The following is a 17,111-nucleotide window of genomic DNA, read 5'->3' as shown; positions in this document are numbered from 1 at the left end:
AGGACCACACAAGCTCTAAACATAGGTGCAACAAAACTCGATGAAGGTAAGGACACTGCTCCAGGTCACTATTTGACAGGTCGCAAAAAGGAGACATTAAGATAATCAGGTAAGTTGTATTCTGGTGAATTTCGACAACAGGAGGATAGTTCATGTCTGCAGTCTTGTGAGAGATCTTAACATACTGCATTAACTCAGACCCTGCGGAGAGATAACTATGTTCTTTGATCCCTTTCAGCTTCATACAAACAACCTTAGGGATTATTGCAAAATTTATCTGCCATGGAGCATCACACAAGTGTATGCCACCAGATATCTGGGACTACCAGGCAGAACCTGGTTAAAGCAACTCCTGCACATAGGGACATCTCAGCTGGAGAAGGACCGGCCACTAGCAAGTAAAAGAGAGTGTCAACAAACCCTAGTGACCGAGCAACAGATGGGGCAATTTTGTCACCTATTCACCTATTTCAATGCGACTCTTGATGCTGGGTAACCTGTCCTGATGATCCCATTAAGTAGCTGAATTTCCAGGACACAGTCACTACTGTTAATACCTTAGAGATGGCTCATGGACTAAGGAAAAGCCTAGAAGTGCCTCAAAAATAGTCACAGGCCATGAAGAAACAAGTACTGCTCATTAAACATTCTGCTGATAAAATGAGACTCAAAGGCTGAGAGACACAGAATGCCCTTCTTACAGATTTTCAAGGGCACAGCTATCACTTGTGGATGAGATCATTCAGCTCTGTTAAGTCCTAGATGGGTTGACACTTCCTTTCATGCCAAAACTAGAAAGTTCTTGCAACAAAACCTGTCAACTCTGAGATACAGGAGAATCTATTCAACAGAATGCTCAGTTCTGAGTCTATCTAACTCTTATGAAGAGGCGTACCAGCAAAGAGGTGGGAGTAAACACAACATACACACACACACAAAAAAAATAAGGGAGAGAGAAGCACTCTGCAGAATGACAGAAATGAACTAATTATTTCTGGTAACTGTGTCCAAGATCCAGGCATCTGATATTTGCTATTAAGGATAATAAACTATGCCATACTCAGAAAGCTGGGAAACTACTTTGAGATGGAAAAAAACAAAGCAAGAAACAGTAGTGAACAACGTAGACCCAAGTTCATCCATGTTACCAGATGGGGAGAGCTCTATCAAGATGTTCTCTGAACGCCCCCATAGTAATACTAAGGTATAGAACCACTTCTCATGAGATACCCAAAGCACACAAGTTCTCGCTTCAGCAGCGAGGATGTCACTGCTAAGGATTATGATGCCAAGAGAGTGAACAGAAAGGGAGACATTTCCTTTGAAACTCTGATGCAACTGTCACTTTTCTTAGTTGTGTGAGGAGAGCCACTCACCACAACCTGCTAGATCTCCATCAGCCACTTACTGTTAAATCAGCCTGTAAATTCAGATATGGTGAATTCAGCTAACAATCTATGATATGTAATATTTCATCCCAAAGATCTTTGCCACTTTCAACAGCAAAACAGAAAAACCTGGATGGGAAAGGAGCAGTTATTGTTACCACAGCAGCAACACATTGAAAAGTCTTGAAATTTGGAAGGATCAATACAGGAAGCACCTAAACAGCACATATCCTTTGTGTATCCATACAGCTAATGCCCCCAGAGTCAAAGGAATCTGCTCATCACAGGTAGCACAAAGGCCAGAAGATTACCTGCAGAGGTGCCATCAACAGCAAAGGCGGCGGCATGTGTAACAAACCTGTTCTCAAAAAACTCATAGCAGGTTTTGGATTGAACTAACACGAAAGGAGCAATGGTACTTCAGAGGAAGAAACATGAAGGCTGGGGACTGAAAGAACCCCAACGTTTCACCTTAAACACATGCACCAAAAGCAGGAAAACTCAAGTGCCACAAGGTTAAGAAATTGCCCAGCTCCCAAGATCTGCACATGCTCCTTTCACAGTGCGAGTGCAGAATCCTGGGCACCTGTTCCACAGCAGGACCAACTACACCTACATGAACTCTGACAAACATTCCTCTAGCCTCCACTTAAAGTCTTCCAGGAAGGACATTCTACAGTTTTCCAGGCAACGCAGTTGACTGCTCCACTACCCCTCCCATGCAACAGAAGAAATTCAGAATATGCTTTAAAGAACTTTACTACTTGTCTAATTAATCTGAAAATGAAGAGATCTTTTTCCTCCTACCTATGGCAGTCTTTTTTTGAAGACTTCAAGTCATCTACATTCCACTCTCCCATTGTTATTCTTCATGCTAAACTGTCTTTCCTCAATATAATGGATAATATATAACTAGAAAACAATATAATGTTTTCTAGTCCTTGGATGGCTCTTATTCTCCCATTTTCCTCCCATTATTCTCCTATTTTCAGCTGGTCTAGACCTTTGCTGAAATACAGTACTCACAATTTCCATTTCATATCCAGACAGTACCAATTTCATCAACGAACCATGTTCATAAGGGAAGTATCAAGAATCTGATGAAAGTTATATATGGCAACATCTAGTTTTCTTCTAGCCACAAACCCTTTTATTCCATCACAGTCTAAATTTAAATTGACAGATTATTGGGTTCTGACCAATCCATGTTGACTGCTAACATATGTCATATAAACAGACTGATTTCCTCCAAGTGCTTAGAATTAGTTTGATTACTTGCTAGGTAGTTTCCAGCAGAATCCCTCAAGAGAAGGATCACATGCCACTTTACATACATTATTTCAATAATGACAAACACAGAGCACATGTAGGTTTTCTGAAATGAACGCCATTTGTTTGAAGAGAAAGGCACACAATATAAAGTTTTCCTCAGAAAAAGGAGGCCACCTCAGCAGAGGCTAATGGCTAGTATCAAAACATGCTTGAATGTTATCTGTGGTATTTTGTATGACATATAAGCTAGTGTCCCTTTACTCTTACAGATACTATCTACTGAAAATTTCAAGAGATTATGTTTTTCTTATAGTACATCACGTTTTTGCACAGTCTGCTCAATTTCTCAGTCTTGCTTTACAGTGAGACTCAATGAATAGATAACGTTTTATGTTAAAGCCATACAAAAATCTGCCACAGAAGTCATCAAGAGATAAACTCAGTGTTTGACAGAGTGCAACAAGCAATTCACATGCCCAAGAAGGACTAGCATTAACACAAGACAGCTACAGCCTAGCATTTGCTGCCAAACCTGCAGAATCTGAAAACCTTTTCTCCCTCATTCTTGTAGCATTTTTCTCATTTTTATGGTTCAAACACAGTTGTTGTCCAAATAAGATTATGTCATAATAGTAAATAAAAGCTACAAAGAGCTGTCTGGAATGAATAGAACTACAAAGGCATACAACTAATGTGACCGTGTAAGACTTGGATGTCTGTGCCTGTCATACTTTATATACTGTTGGAACAGGGAATTCAGACTGTTTAGTGCCAGGATGCTGGATGACCTGTTGACATAGAAAACATCAAGTGAGCAGGTTTATTTTGTGTGAAGAGCTGAGATAATCCATTATCAATACTTTCTGAGTCACGGATAAGATAACAGCATGTGATCACATGAAGTTTACTCACACTACAGATAAAGCAATATACATTTATTTATTTACTCATCATCAGGTTTGACTGCATTTCAGTGTCTTCTAAGACAGGACGGAAATACAAACAAATCAAATAATCTCAACTAGATTTACTTAGGAAGAATATTAGGAAAAAAAACCCCACACAACTATTTGCCAAAGTTTGTAAAGGACAGATAAAGCCTTTGTTCTACAGAATACAAAAAACACTGATTCCTACCACGATCAGCACAGGGAGTTCTCTTTTTTTCTGAAGCCACAGGATGGAAGATCTTTCCACTTATCTCTGTTCCCTATCTCCATTGCCCTGCACAGATAATTGGGCATAGGCATCTGAAGGGTGAAAGAATGAGATGAGCAGCAGCAACTATTTCCTGCAACCATTCTCCTTCACTCTACCTGTCAACATCATTACAGGAGATGAGGGACCTTTCCTTCAGCTCCAAGTTGGACTGTGGTGCCCTCAAAGGTTATTATGAAGAAGAGTCTAGCCAATTCCAGCCCATTTTCAAATGATGTAGTTTCGCTGGGAAGGGAATAGATGCTGCAGGAATAAACATATTCTTTGAAGGTAATTCCTTACTTCCCAGAAGGAAGATTCTTTCACTACAAAGACCGCAGCCTTTATTGTACTAGGGGTGAGCAAGGATTCTGTAATCTTTCCTACCAGTACCACGCCTCTGCTATTAAACCTAGTGTCTTTGGAGGGAATCCAGGGAAGTTACCTGATGGAGGATTTACATTCTGTTCTTGAACTGTAACTCAATTTTCTTCCCTATCCAACCCATATAAAATAATGTAATATTAACATTGCAATGAAAAAATATTGTTAAAAATTGAAAGAAGTTAAATGTACCCCCAAAACTTCAGGGAATACATTTTCAGAGGAGACTAGTGACTTCTGAGCACTGGAACTATACATCTCCAAGATGGTGCAATCCTCTTGTGCCAGTTCAAGACTGCTGCCTGACAGTGAGCAGCTTACAGCCAGCATGAGCACTCTAGACCCAGTCTAGAACACATGCAAGTAGGGAAGGCCAGAGAGAAGACCATTTATTTTTAGAAATCTACAACAAAACTACTGGTGAGATGGTGAAAAAACTGGGTATATATGTTATGTAATTTAACATATTTACTACAGGCACGAGACAACAGCCATATGAAGAAAGTAAAAGTTCATAAAGAATTATCACTGTAAGATGCGAGACCTCTTAAGGAACCTGAAGGTGCATAAGTCCATGGGACTTGATGAAGTCCATCCATGGGTCCTGAGGGAGCTACCAGATGAAGTCGCTAAGCCGCTTTCCATCATATTTGAGAAATCGTGGCATTCTGGCGAAGTTCCTGCTGACTGAAAAAGGGGAACATAACCCCAGTATTCAAAAAAAGGAAAAGAAGACGACCCAGGGACTATAGGCCAATCAGCCTCACCTCTGTGCCTGGCAAGATCATGGAGCAAATCATCCTGGAATCTCTGGTAAGGCACATGGAAAATAAGGTGATTGGAGACAGCCAACATGGCTTCACCAAGGGCAAATCATGCCTGAAAAATTTGGTGGCCTTTTACAATACTGCCACGGACTAGGTGGACAAAGGCAGAGCAACAGACTTCATCTACCTGGACTTATGCAAAGCATTTGACACTGTCCCACATGACATCCTGGTCTCAAAATTGGAAAGTCACGGATTCGATGGATGGACCACTCGGTGGATAAAGAACTGGCTGGATGGCCGTATTCAAAGCGTTGTGGTCAACGGCTCAATGTCCAAGTGGCAGCCAGTGATGAGTGGTGTTCCTCAGGGGTCCGTACTGGGACCAGTTCTATTTAACACCTTTGTCAGAGACATGGACAGTGGGATAGAGTGCACCTTCAGCAAGGTTGCCGACGACACCAAGCTCGGTGGCACAATCAACACGCTGGAGGGAAGGGATGCCATCCAGAGGGACCTGGACAGGCTTGAGAGGTGGGCTCGTGCAAATCACATGAAGTTCAACCAGGCCAAGTGCAAGGTCCTGCACCTGGGACGTGGCAATCCCAGGCACAAATACAGGTTGGGTGGAGAACGGCTGGAGAGCAGCCCTGAGGAGGACTTGGGAGTGCTTGTGGATGAGAAGATCAACATGAGCTGGAAGTGCACGCTGGCAGCCCAGAAAGCCAACCGTATCCTGGGCTGCATCAAAAGAAGTGTGGCCAGCAGGTCCAGGGAGGTGATTCTACCCCTTAGTCTGCTCTGGTGAGACTCCACCTGGAGTACTGTGTCCAGCTTTGGAGTCCTCAACACAGGAAGGACATGGACCTGTTGGAATGGGTCCAGCGGAGGGCCACAAAGATGATCAGAGGGATGGAGCACCTCTCCTATGAAGACAGACTGAGAGAGCTGGGGTTGTTCAGCCTGGAGAAGAGAGGGTTCCAGGGAGACCTCATAGCAGCCTTCCAATATCTGAAGGGAGCCTACAGGAGAGCCAGAGAGGGACTCTTTGTCAGGAAGTGTAGTGACAGGACAAGGGGTAATAGTTTTAAACTGAAAGAGGGGAGAGTTAGATTAGATACCAGAAAGAAATTCTTTACTGTGAGGGTGGTGAGGCACTGGAACAGGTTGCCCAGGGAAGCTGCGGATGCCCCATCCCTGGAAGTGTTTAAGGCCAGGCTGGACGGGGCTTTGAGCAACCTGGTCTAGTGGGAGGTGTCCCTGCCCATGGCAGGGGGGTTGGAACTAGATGATCTTTAAGGTCCCTTCCAACTCTAACCATTCTATGATTCTATGCTCAGTCTTTCAGAATGAAATTCTTTATTTTAAATAAAATAATTTTAACTGAGTTCTACGCATCCTGTGAATAATGTCTGGCAAGTAATTTTAATTGCCCTAATTTTGGAGATGCGTATACAAGTTTTTGTCTTTACTAATTGGTCCTTACCTTTTATCTTTACTAGTTTCTCCCACTGGAAAGCAAATATCTATTCGCATACTGAAGTTAGACACATGATGATCATTTCTTGCAGAATCAAAACAGATATTACTTCAACAAATGTATTATATTTTCCTATTATTGCAAAAGAAAGCATATGCTGTATTTTTTTCCAGGGTGTGATCAAGTAAAGCTAATAGATGATAAACAAGACCACAACCTGTTAGGATAAACAAAGATAAAATTTTTCTACTATTTCAAGATCTTAGTTCACCAAGAACTGTATATTTCTCATTTGAAGTAAGCACTAGTCAAGTTATATAACAAAGCATTTACTTTTTAAATAACCCTAGCAGAAAGAGGCACACAAAAGGGGTTTTACAGTTAGGAGGGAAACCTTTCAGTTTTCTATGACAAAATTCTATTGTCAAATGACATATAAGTCCATTGGCATTAGCAAAACATGTGAGATTTATTTTCCTATTGAAAAATTTAATATGAAATTCAAAGATCAGGATCAATATTTGCAGAAGCTTAAAAGGATGCTGAAACCCTGTCCTAGATTTATTTTTACTTTGGTTAACATTTTTCATAAAATATTAAAACATCACACTCATTGTGAAGAAAATATGAAAAAAACACAAAAAAGACCTACTCTAATCACATTGCTAGGAATATCTAAAGGCCACCGAACAATTTGCAATGTAATTTCCTATTTTCAGTACTCTGTATCTTTCAAAAGGATAAAATTCCAAGGCTGCAGTTCTAATGCTTGACATATTCCTTGCATAAAGTCTCACATACAGACACATTCTTTTCTTAAACTCAAAAAGAATTCAGCCAGTTTTGATAAAACGTGTGTTTACACCACTGGCAGCTCTGACACTAAAGCAGTTGAGGGTAAAAATTTGCTTTTCTCATAGTGGTTGTCCTAATCTTTAAGAATCATTGGCTTGCCTTCTACCTGCCTAATTTTTATTGTAATTTTTCCAGGTTCCAAGTTTTGTCTTGTAAAATGTGGATGTTAAGGGAGGAAACTGCCATTTAAGAAATGTATGACTACTTTTGTTTTTGTGGGGATTTTTTGGTGTTGCTGGGTTTGGGTGTGTTTTTTTAAAAAGAAAAAAAAACACCACCATACAACAACAACAAACAACAACCCCCAAAAAACCAAACCCAAGTACTTACACTATACCTACACACTTACCCAAGCCCTGCTTCTTTGTACTCTGTGCAATTTCTTACAGCTCCTTGAACACAGAAAACAGCTGTTACTTTACTATTCTGTATCATGAAGTGGAGAAAAGAGAAAGATGAAAATCCATATGTCCTCAAAAATTGATGATGCCAGACAAGGGTGAAGTTCATATGAAGCACCTCTCTAATTCTCCAGGTGTGCACAAACTAGCGGCCAAAGAAAACTACTTGATTTAGAGCAGCTTTAGAACTTCCTATTAAAAAAAAAATCACTGTCTAAAAACATACAGGAAAATTAATAGCAAGTTTGACTACTTAAGGCACTAAACACTTCCTCTGTTATTAAAAAAAATATATACATACATATATATGTCTTTCTGGAAGGAGGTAAAATACAGTAGCTACTAACACGGTAGAAGCTTGCAAATACACATGCTCTCCCATTATCATTATTGATATTATAATGGTTCTCACAGGCCATTATGCCAGATGAAGCATGACTGTATGAGGAGAGCCAGTACCTTACCTAGAAACTCACTAATCTACACATTCTTCTTCTGTAGCTCAGCCTGCCCATCAGGCTTATTTGCAACTGGCAACTTTCCAACGCATTTGAAACTTGTGTTGGACCTCTTGGTTGCAGGCAAAAAACACCTTGCCCCCAACAAGACATTATTTTCCATCTGGAATTGAATGAGCAAGTGTTCACTGCCTTTGTGTTTGCCACTAATGCACATTAAACAATCTATTAACACACAAAATTAATGAGGTACTGCCAAGTTTAAAGTCAGCAAAGTACTGTGCCTGTGCATAGTTCACTACAGCATATGTTGGCACTGTTGTGTGTAATACATCCAGCGCTCAGGCATTTGGAGCTCAGCCTAATTAGTTCACTGCAATTGAATCTCAACTCTAGCCTTGATTCAGCTGCAACGAAAGTTTTGAAAGAGGCCTATCTACACAGTCTTGCACGTTTTTTCCCTGGCACTTGAAGAGCCAGGGCAAGGAAGTGTGCCAGAATTGCCCAACCAACCATTTGACAGATATACAGAAATGTGAATACTGCACTTAACTGGTTTTCTTAAGATCATTCATGTGCAACTTTTAAAGGTGGAATAATTCTTTTCCTGGAGGAAAGCAAACACCAGAGGAGTCGTCGAAATGTTATACTGGGAGGATGACAGGAAAAGAGAGAAGGCCTACCCCCATGAAAGCCCAAATCTAATAAATTTATAACTTTTATGTGTGCATTCCACAGACTTGTTTCTCCACTGCACGCAACCTGTCTCCACTGAGCATTAGTGTTCAGAAGTTTAGAGCTTTCTGCTTCCATCAGTTACTCAAAAACCTAAACATCAGTACAATTACAAAGTCTCTTTTGTCCCCACAGAAATCCCTCCCGTCACTCAGCTTCTGTGTCTGCCTGTGGGCCACAGGTCAAGAGGACACTCAAGATTTTTTTTCAGTAGGCAACCACTTCATTTTATCTATTTCAGAACAGAAACTGAATTTTCGTACTTATTGCTAGAGATACTGTGTGCCTTCAAAAGGCATTTTAATTAGAAATACCTAGCTGTTCACTTTTCTTCCCCTTCAACAATCAAAATACGTTTCTACAATCATTTTCATGCAGCAATCACTTAGTGCAACAGATGATGCAAAGATGATGATTTAGTCAAAGTGACTTCCAGGCATTAACTACTAGTGTTTGACATTGAGAAGATCTGGTTTCCAATACTGCTTTTCTTTCTGATGACAGTCAATTACTAAATAAACCTGGATAATTCATTTTCATTTTTAGTCAGTTATGCAGTTATTAGTATCCACATTTCTTATTCTGAGAACTACTGTCCCACTGTCACTCCTGAGGTCTTCTTGGCACAAACTTGGAATGGCCTCAGTCACAGGAGAGCCAGAGAGTCCTCAACAAAAACTCTGTCAAGCCTCAACAAATTTCTGTCAAGTTACAGATTTTGAAATATGGCACAAGGCAAGAGCGTAGAGCTGTATACTGGCCAACCCAAATGGTATCTCAACCACACAAATCCCAAAGAAGCACCTTCACACAATATTGTAGCTAAGAGGCTGCACTGTGACATGTGACAGGGAAGGAGAGAGCAGAAAAACCATTAAGTCACTTCACCTTACTTGTATCTGAAATCTGCCAAGACTCAAAACTTCAATTGATCTGGCTGATCAGCAAACAGGGCTGACCCTGCAACAGCAGCTCCTAAACATTAGCGCACTGTCATACGTGTACAACCAGCTACAATAACAGGAAAGGCAAAGGGTCTTCCCTCCTCTCTGGAAATATGTGAAGTTGGCTTTCAAATTCCTTTTTATCTCAGATAAGTGTTACCAGGTATATTGATAGATATACAGTGCTAGGCTGCAAACACATCTACTCTGCTGCAAATCAACACTAGACTGTGGAGCAGGGCTGAGTGGGAAAAAACAGGAAAAAAAAACCACCTACAAACATTGTCTTGTTTCCACTTCATTTTTCCCAACTGTAGTCCTTGAGCATGTGTGCGACCCCAAAGATCTATATAAGCCACTGCACAGCTGTAGCACACCGTGGTCTTGATAACGTGAAGCGACAAAGTAGCAGATTCCTATTACTATAATTGTATCTAGTATGAAGGAATGGGAGTACTGGGCTCCAGTAGTACAAACAAATACTAAATGCTGGTTGCAAGCAACAGGAGCTCATAGACAATGGTCATATAGAAATAAAACAAACATTTGTTCACAGCAGCCTCTGCATGACAAGCAGCATGATCTCCCTCTCAAACATACAAAAATGAGGAAGTCCTTCAACCAAACTACCTCAGTCTTGGCAAGACAAAAAAAAACCACCTGGGTTTTCCCGAAATTGACTGTAGCAGAAAGAATAGGACTGTGATCAAATTATTTTTCTTTCCTTCCAATTAGACAGCCATGCTTATTTTGGAGGATTTAAATCTCCTTTTTAAAATAGAAGTAATAATCTGAAAGTCTGACTCCAAGCGACAAAAAAAAAAAAAAAAAAAAAAAATCTCTAAACATCCTAAACAGTAAAACATCTAAACATCTCTAAGCAGTACTATGTTCAAAACTTTGTATGCTTTTTATGCTCTGTCCCTTTTTTCACTCTGTTTACTCAGTCTTAAAGAAAACTTACTCATGTGTGAGCACAAGCACACACTTCTTAGTTTATGGATCTTTTCCCCTTCTCAAGAGTTTACACACCAAGTACAAACCAGTAGGTTTGGAAGTATGTTTGCAGTTCATTTGGAAACATGACAAAAATGGGATATTAAGTTGGAGTTATGCTTCTTCCTCATAGTATTGTATGTAAACAGCACTATGTAAACACTGCATTGCCTTTAATAATTGATTACCGTAAGTCCTGATGCACACGCAGCTGGAATATTCTATCTACCCTTGCTTCTTATCTTTGCACGCGTACACACACAGCCACACTTCTGAGAGTTTGCCTGTTTCTAGAGACCAGTCTCCCAAATCGCAACCACCAGCCAGTTCAAGCTTATGTAAACATCTTGAGATTCAAACAAGCTCAATGACAATCATTGCTGATTAAACCAAACGTATACAAAGGCAAAGTAAATTGAACCAGGTACACTCATGCAAAGATAAGATAGAGGCTGATTATCTTGCACTGCAACAAAGGAGAGCTGCCATACCGGAATAGGCCAATGGTCCATTGGTTTCCGAATTGTTCCCTCTGGTAATAGCCAACACTTCAAAGAAGGTGGGGAGTCAACATGCAGCGTACATCGCCAGAAATCATTATTTGCTATACTGAGAAATCACCAGAAAGCTCATAACTTAAGTTTCTTCAGGCACATTTTAAGATGTTTTATTTTAAACTACCTGAGGAGGGTGAGAAGAAGCTCTTCTGTCATGCACTTAAATCTAAAATAATTTTTTTAAGTATCTGAAGATTTCACTCACTCTTTACAGTCATTACCAACACTGGGACAGTCTCAGGACTTCATCAGGCCACTACGAGGACAGAATTTAAGCATCTTTTGTCCCTCCACCTCCTGTCACATAGCCTGAAAACCTGATTCGTTAAGGCCAGAGAACACTTCATTTCTCAAAGCCACTATCCCAAGGTGCACTACTATGGTGTGATAAGATGCCCTAGCTCTGAAGGTCATTGAGAGCAGTGGCACTCAGTCATTTCCTCACCTCTGACAGGTCATTACCATACATGCAGCCATACCACAGGGCAAGCTCTTTCTTGCAAAATCCGAGTTTCCAAGCAATCACCAGTTGTGTTTGCAGAAGCCACGTATGTAAATCTTCAGCTATCGAGCACAATCCACTTGCTTTGGGACAATTAAGTGTACATATAGTATATACTTTGTATACTTAAATGAAATTTAATACAACATCAAACCAAGTCATGTAGCTGAAATAAAAGTTTCTGTCATCTCCACTAGTATTTTTAGGCCATTTTTCAGTGGTAAATTAATAGCAGATTCCCCATTCCTTCTCCCCATCGAAACTATTTCCACAGACTATAAAAAAATAGTATAAATGAGGTACAGTAATTCATTTCTTATTCTGCTCACTTCAGGTGTTTCTGCTCTTTGGTCTGAGCAAATAAGACAAGTCTCAGAAAAGACCTGTGCAGAGCTCAATTGCTTTAATCAGTGACTGTGATATCCAATTATCCTGGAAGATTAAAAACATCAACAAGAGAGAAAGAATATACATTTTGCATCTTGGAAAACAGGTATTTCAGTCGTCTTTTAAAAGAAATAACAATTCAGAAGTAAACAGGTCATTGGTCTGATCTAGTAGAGCAATCCTCTATCGCTGTACAAGATAACCAGACCCCATCCTTTAGATCAAGGGGCACACAAGGGGCTTTGCAGCACACCAAAACATACAGCAATCTAAACAATATGAAACAAACATACCAACAATAGCATCTGTGATTAAAGCTTAGCGTTCAGCTTCCCTTTTCTAAACATTATAATACAAAACTGAGGAAAATCAGTTCTGAATATCAGTTCTTAGCTATTACTGTTCTAGATACCACTGACTAAGATTCCTGAGCAGGAAAAGGGTGTGACAGGCAATCAGTAGACGTAGCTCTTATCGCTTCATAAACAGTGTTTCAACAACCAGCCAGAGATACAGGTCCAGAACAAGTTGCATTGACTATTCCAGGAGTTGTTTCTGATTTTTATGATTTCAGCACGTAATTAAGAACACAGCCACACAATCCGCACAACACAGAACAGTGCAACAGAACATGAAGAAGCCCGCAGTCCTCCTTGCTCCTATCTTCAGGCTAGATCTTGGCCAGGACCCCCTACTCTTTATGCCCTGATTTAACACCACTTCCCTTTCCTTCCCCTCTGAACCTTTAAGATAGTGAAGGAGACCTCCCAGGCAGCTGAAAGACCCCAGAATGAAGCAGAAGGTAGCTAGCAGAGGGAGTCACAAAGAGACAAATTACATCAGCCTATTTGACTCATTTTGGCAGGAGAGACAACCATCAGGGTCCTTGCACATCACAAGGTAAAACCCGTCTTAGCTCTCTATGAAAGTCTGTTTGTATGCTGACAGCAAAATAATCAAGTTAATTCCTCCAAGGGGAGAGAAACGCATGCATGACCAGGCAGGGGGAGGTAGGAGGTGGTGTCTTACAAGTCTGACTCCTTTTTAGCTCTGCAGCTCATTGCTTGCAACCAAGTGCTTGCAAAAAGCTAGCAAACCACATGCAAAAATCAGGTCCCATGCCTCCTCCAAGAGTAGAGGCTGAGACACAACAGCTTCTCTGAATCAGACAAACTGCCTTGTCAGTTGATTTTTAGTAACAAACTTCTCTGCTTTGTAGCAACTATTAATCTACCAATACTCCGCATCTGGCTGGTAGGAGCTGTACTCACAGAGAGCATTCCTGGGTGCAGCAGAAATCATCCCAGGAAGTTGCTTTGAGAGCTCAGAAAGCAAGAGAGTTGGAGAGGAATGGACCAAAGATCAGTAACCGAAAACATTATTTAACAGGTGCAGCCTTATCAACCACATAAATAAGGAGAAGCTGGAATGACAGAGGACAGTACAGACTCAATTCCCTCTGCTGGTGGAAATCAGAGGCTGCCTAAAAATACGCACATGGTACTTGCAGATTGCTTCGTAAGAAACATACGAGGGTGTTAGTAACCTCTTCTGTCTCTTCAGAGTCTTAAGGAATTTGCACAATGCTTAGTAAGAAGCTTGAGAATATTTACTGCCAGTGTCATTCTCCATTGCATCAGAAGAACTCTTCTGGGAAGATGGGAAACACTGGGGTTAATGCTTACACTATGAATAAGTGTACTGGGGGAAGAGACAGGCAGACTTCCCATACATATTACAATCTCCTTCCTAAAGCAGAATTACAAAATCTTAATTCTTGCACAGATAGTATTAATCCACACTGCTAATACTTGTAGGGGAAAAAAAAAAACAAAAAAGGCTAAAATTCAGGCCAGAATCTTATCTAGATAAAGGGATCTAACAGTTTCTTTTTCAGGATTTTCCTAGGCCCACTGTTAAGGTTTAGAGATTAGTTAAGATACTGAATGCAATTTATTGTCCCATCTATATATAATTTCAAACACCTGAAAGAGGTCAGAAATCATAAAAGATGGCTGCCTAAAATTCCTTTTTAGAGGGGGGATGGAAAAAAAGGAAGTCCTATTCCTGAAAGTTTTTTACGTTGTTCGGCCACAACTATTAGACACTTCGTAATTATGGCCATTAGGTGTTTTGTCATCTAATGGCATTATCATAACACTAAAGAGAATGGAGCCCACAATTATCTCAGCTGCTGCACACAGTCATCTCCCAATTAAATACATTCAGATGACAGCTGTTTTCCCTTCACTAAAATAAAGTTGGTACCACTTACCTGACCACCTAAAGACTCCAGAATCCTCAAATGTGAAATGTAAGCACTTTGACTTAAAATAATAGCTACTTACAAGTGGAATTTATAATCAGAATACAATAATTAGATCATAAAAATTGGTTTTTATCAAAGTCTTTTATCTTAGGATTTTGACCATAAAATGTCTTTACCTCTAGCTGTTATAATAAGTGTGTATATATGTAGTGTGTATATATATATATATGTGTGTGTTTGTGCATGCATGCAATAAACAGACACCATGATTCTGCCTGACCTTATTACCTACATTGCTCAAGGGTCACGCAAGCCTTCCGCAACATCTCGCTTAAAAAGCGCTGACTTCTCTCAGAGGCACTTGTTGAGATACTTGTGCACCACAGACGTACCAAGGTGGACGCTGCCCTCCACAGTGTATATCATACCCAAAGCAGTTTTCAACTTGCCTGCAGCTAGCAGCTTTAACATCCTCCCAGCGCTGCTGTTCCTCTTTCCTACCTAAAAATAACAGTGATGGCATTCGTACTCGATAGGACAAGGAGTTAGAGCTAGGAGCAATAGAAGAAGAAAGGAAAAGGAGGATCACCTGTCTCTCTTCCTCCTCCAACAGGGCTGCAACACTGATAACACACCTATTCAGTCAGAAACAGATGCTGTGCAGTGAGCTGGAAAATCAGGAGTCACTGCATTAAATATTACTAAAGAACAGACGACGCTGTTACCTATTTCATTTCCACGCTCAGAAGGAACAGCTTATTTCAACTCACGGGGTAACTTTCTGAAGAAAACTACCTGATGCCAGTTCCTGTTCTGACAGATACACCTAATAGCTCCTGAACTGAAATACAGTATTTCTGATTAAGATAAGAGAAACGTTCCCCTGGAGTGTCCCTTTTTGTTTTGCTTTGCTTCGTACCTGTGAGGGGAAAAAAAAAAAATCCAACAAAAACAACAAAAAACCCACATCACCTCAGAAGACTGTATCTGCAAGATGTTCAAGCCTTGGGCACCGGGCCGGTCTGGAAAGCTCCGCGATTGAGGGGGCGGCCGGGGCTGCCTCTCTCCCACCTCAGCCGAGCCCCGTGAGGGGAGGCGGGGAGGGGGCACGGCGGCGGCCGCCAGCTCAGGCTCGGGGCAGGTAGGGCAGGTGTGAGGGGCAGCCCCGAGAGCCCCTCGCACCCATAGCCGCACGGGGAAACGGGTTCCCCAGCTCGGGGCAGGCAGCGGGGGCCGCCGCGGCTAGCGGGACGAGCGGCTGTGGAGCAGGTGTGCCCGGCGGGGGGGCTACTCACACGGTGAAGTGGTAGACGAAGCACTTCCATCCCGTGGGCCGCTCCAAGAAGTTGTAGACTCTGCCTTGGACGCTGCTGCGGCTCAGCAGGGGCTTGCGGAGGCTGTAGATGGAGACGCGGGGGTCGAGGCTGACGGGGGGCCGCGGGCAGTCGGCGTTCACCACCACCACCTCGCTCCTCAGGCGCAGCGGCCGCTCCCGCGCCGGCTCCGGGCTGCAGCTCGCCGGCGTCTGCCCGCCCTGGGCGGCGGAGAGCGGGGCGTAGTGAGCATTGGGGGTGCTCTCGGCCAGCTCCAGCACTGAGGGCTTCTTGCCAGGCGTCATGCTGCCTTTCCTGGGCAGTGACAGCCGGCCCAGGCTCCGGCTCTTCGGCTCGCCCGGAGGCGAGCTGGAGGACATGGCTGAGGGAGGCCGGTGTCAAGGCTGCGCTGCCCCAGGGAGTTGCGGGCTCCCTCTCCCGCCGCCGCCGGCCCGGCCCCCTGGGGGGCGGCTCCCGGCCGGGAAAGGTGAGGAGAAGCGGCGGCGGGGGCGGGCCCGGTCAGGCCTGCCGTCCCGGTACCGCTCGCCGGGAGGCGCGGCGGGAGCTGCCGCACCTCAGCGGGGGGAGCCGGGGCGGCCCTCAGCGCACCGCCGCCGGGGCTGCGCCTGCCGCAGGGCGCTGCCCATAAGCCCCGGAGGACACGGCCTGGGGTTATAGCCCGAGGAACCCACAACAATTTATTGTCGTTCAGGTAATCATTCTGCCAGCCGATGACCTTCCCACCCGGGAAGGGGAACCAGGGGAAAAAACAAGGAAACCTGAGGGTTAAAATGTAAACAGATTTAATAGAATAAAGCTAGATAATTAACATTAATAACACAGAAGAACCGGTATTGATCCTGATACCAATACAAAATACACAAGGGTTATACTCAGCCCATTCTATCAGCAGGAAGCCGTGCGCTCCCAGCAGTGGACAGCGGATGTCGGACACTGGGAGCGCTATAGCTTCTGGAGGAGGGGAAGGGCTCAGGGGTCCGGCACTGGGGCAAGGAGTTCTTTGGACCACCGCCATCAAGGCAGAGAGAGAATTTCTCAGCAAACTTCCTAATTTATATGGAATGTGACGTTTGTGGTATGAAATAATCCTGTTGGCCAGCTTGAGTCAAGTTCCCAGGTCTTGCGCCTCCTCATCCCTGCACCTGGCTAGCCCAAAACCACTGAGACCTTGAAACTCACGTACCG

General features: G+C 42.7%; 1 protein-coding gene across 2 annotated transcripts in view; it reads right to left on the bottom strand.

Annotated features, from left to right (window-relative positions):
• KCNQ1 (potassium voltage-gated channel subfamily Q member 1) overlaps positions 1-16,343 on the bottom strand; it is a 360,582-nt gene extending 344,239 nt beyond the window's left edge. For both annotated transcript variants that reach the window (XM_074148536.1, XM_074148537.1), the window contains exon 1: positions 15,888-16,343. In XM_074148536.1, coding sequence (XP_074004637.1) covers positions 15,888-16,285 — 398 coding nt within the window. In that variant the 5' untranslated portion in view covers positions 16,286-16,343. The remainder of the gene's footprint in view (positions 1-15,887) is intronic.
• Positions 16,344-17,111: the final 768 nt, after the last annotated feature.

The sequence above is a fragment of the Numenius arquata genome, chromosome 6 (assembly GCF_964106895.1).
Source record: "Numenius arquata chromosome 6, bNumArq3.hap1.1, whole genome shotgun sequence".
NCBI lineage: Eukaryota > Metazoa > Chordata > Aves > Charadriiformes > Scolopacidae > Numenius > Numenius arquata.
The sequence above is the reverse complement of the archived record's forward strand: the minus strand, read 5'-3'. Positions and strand labels throughout refer to the sequence as shown.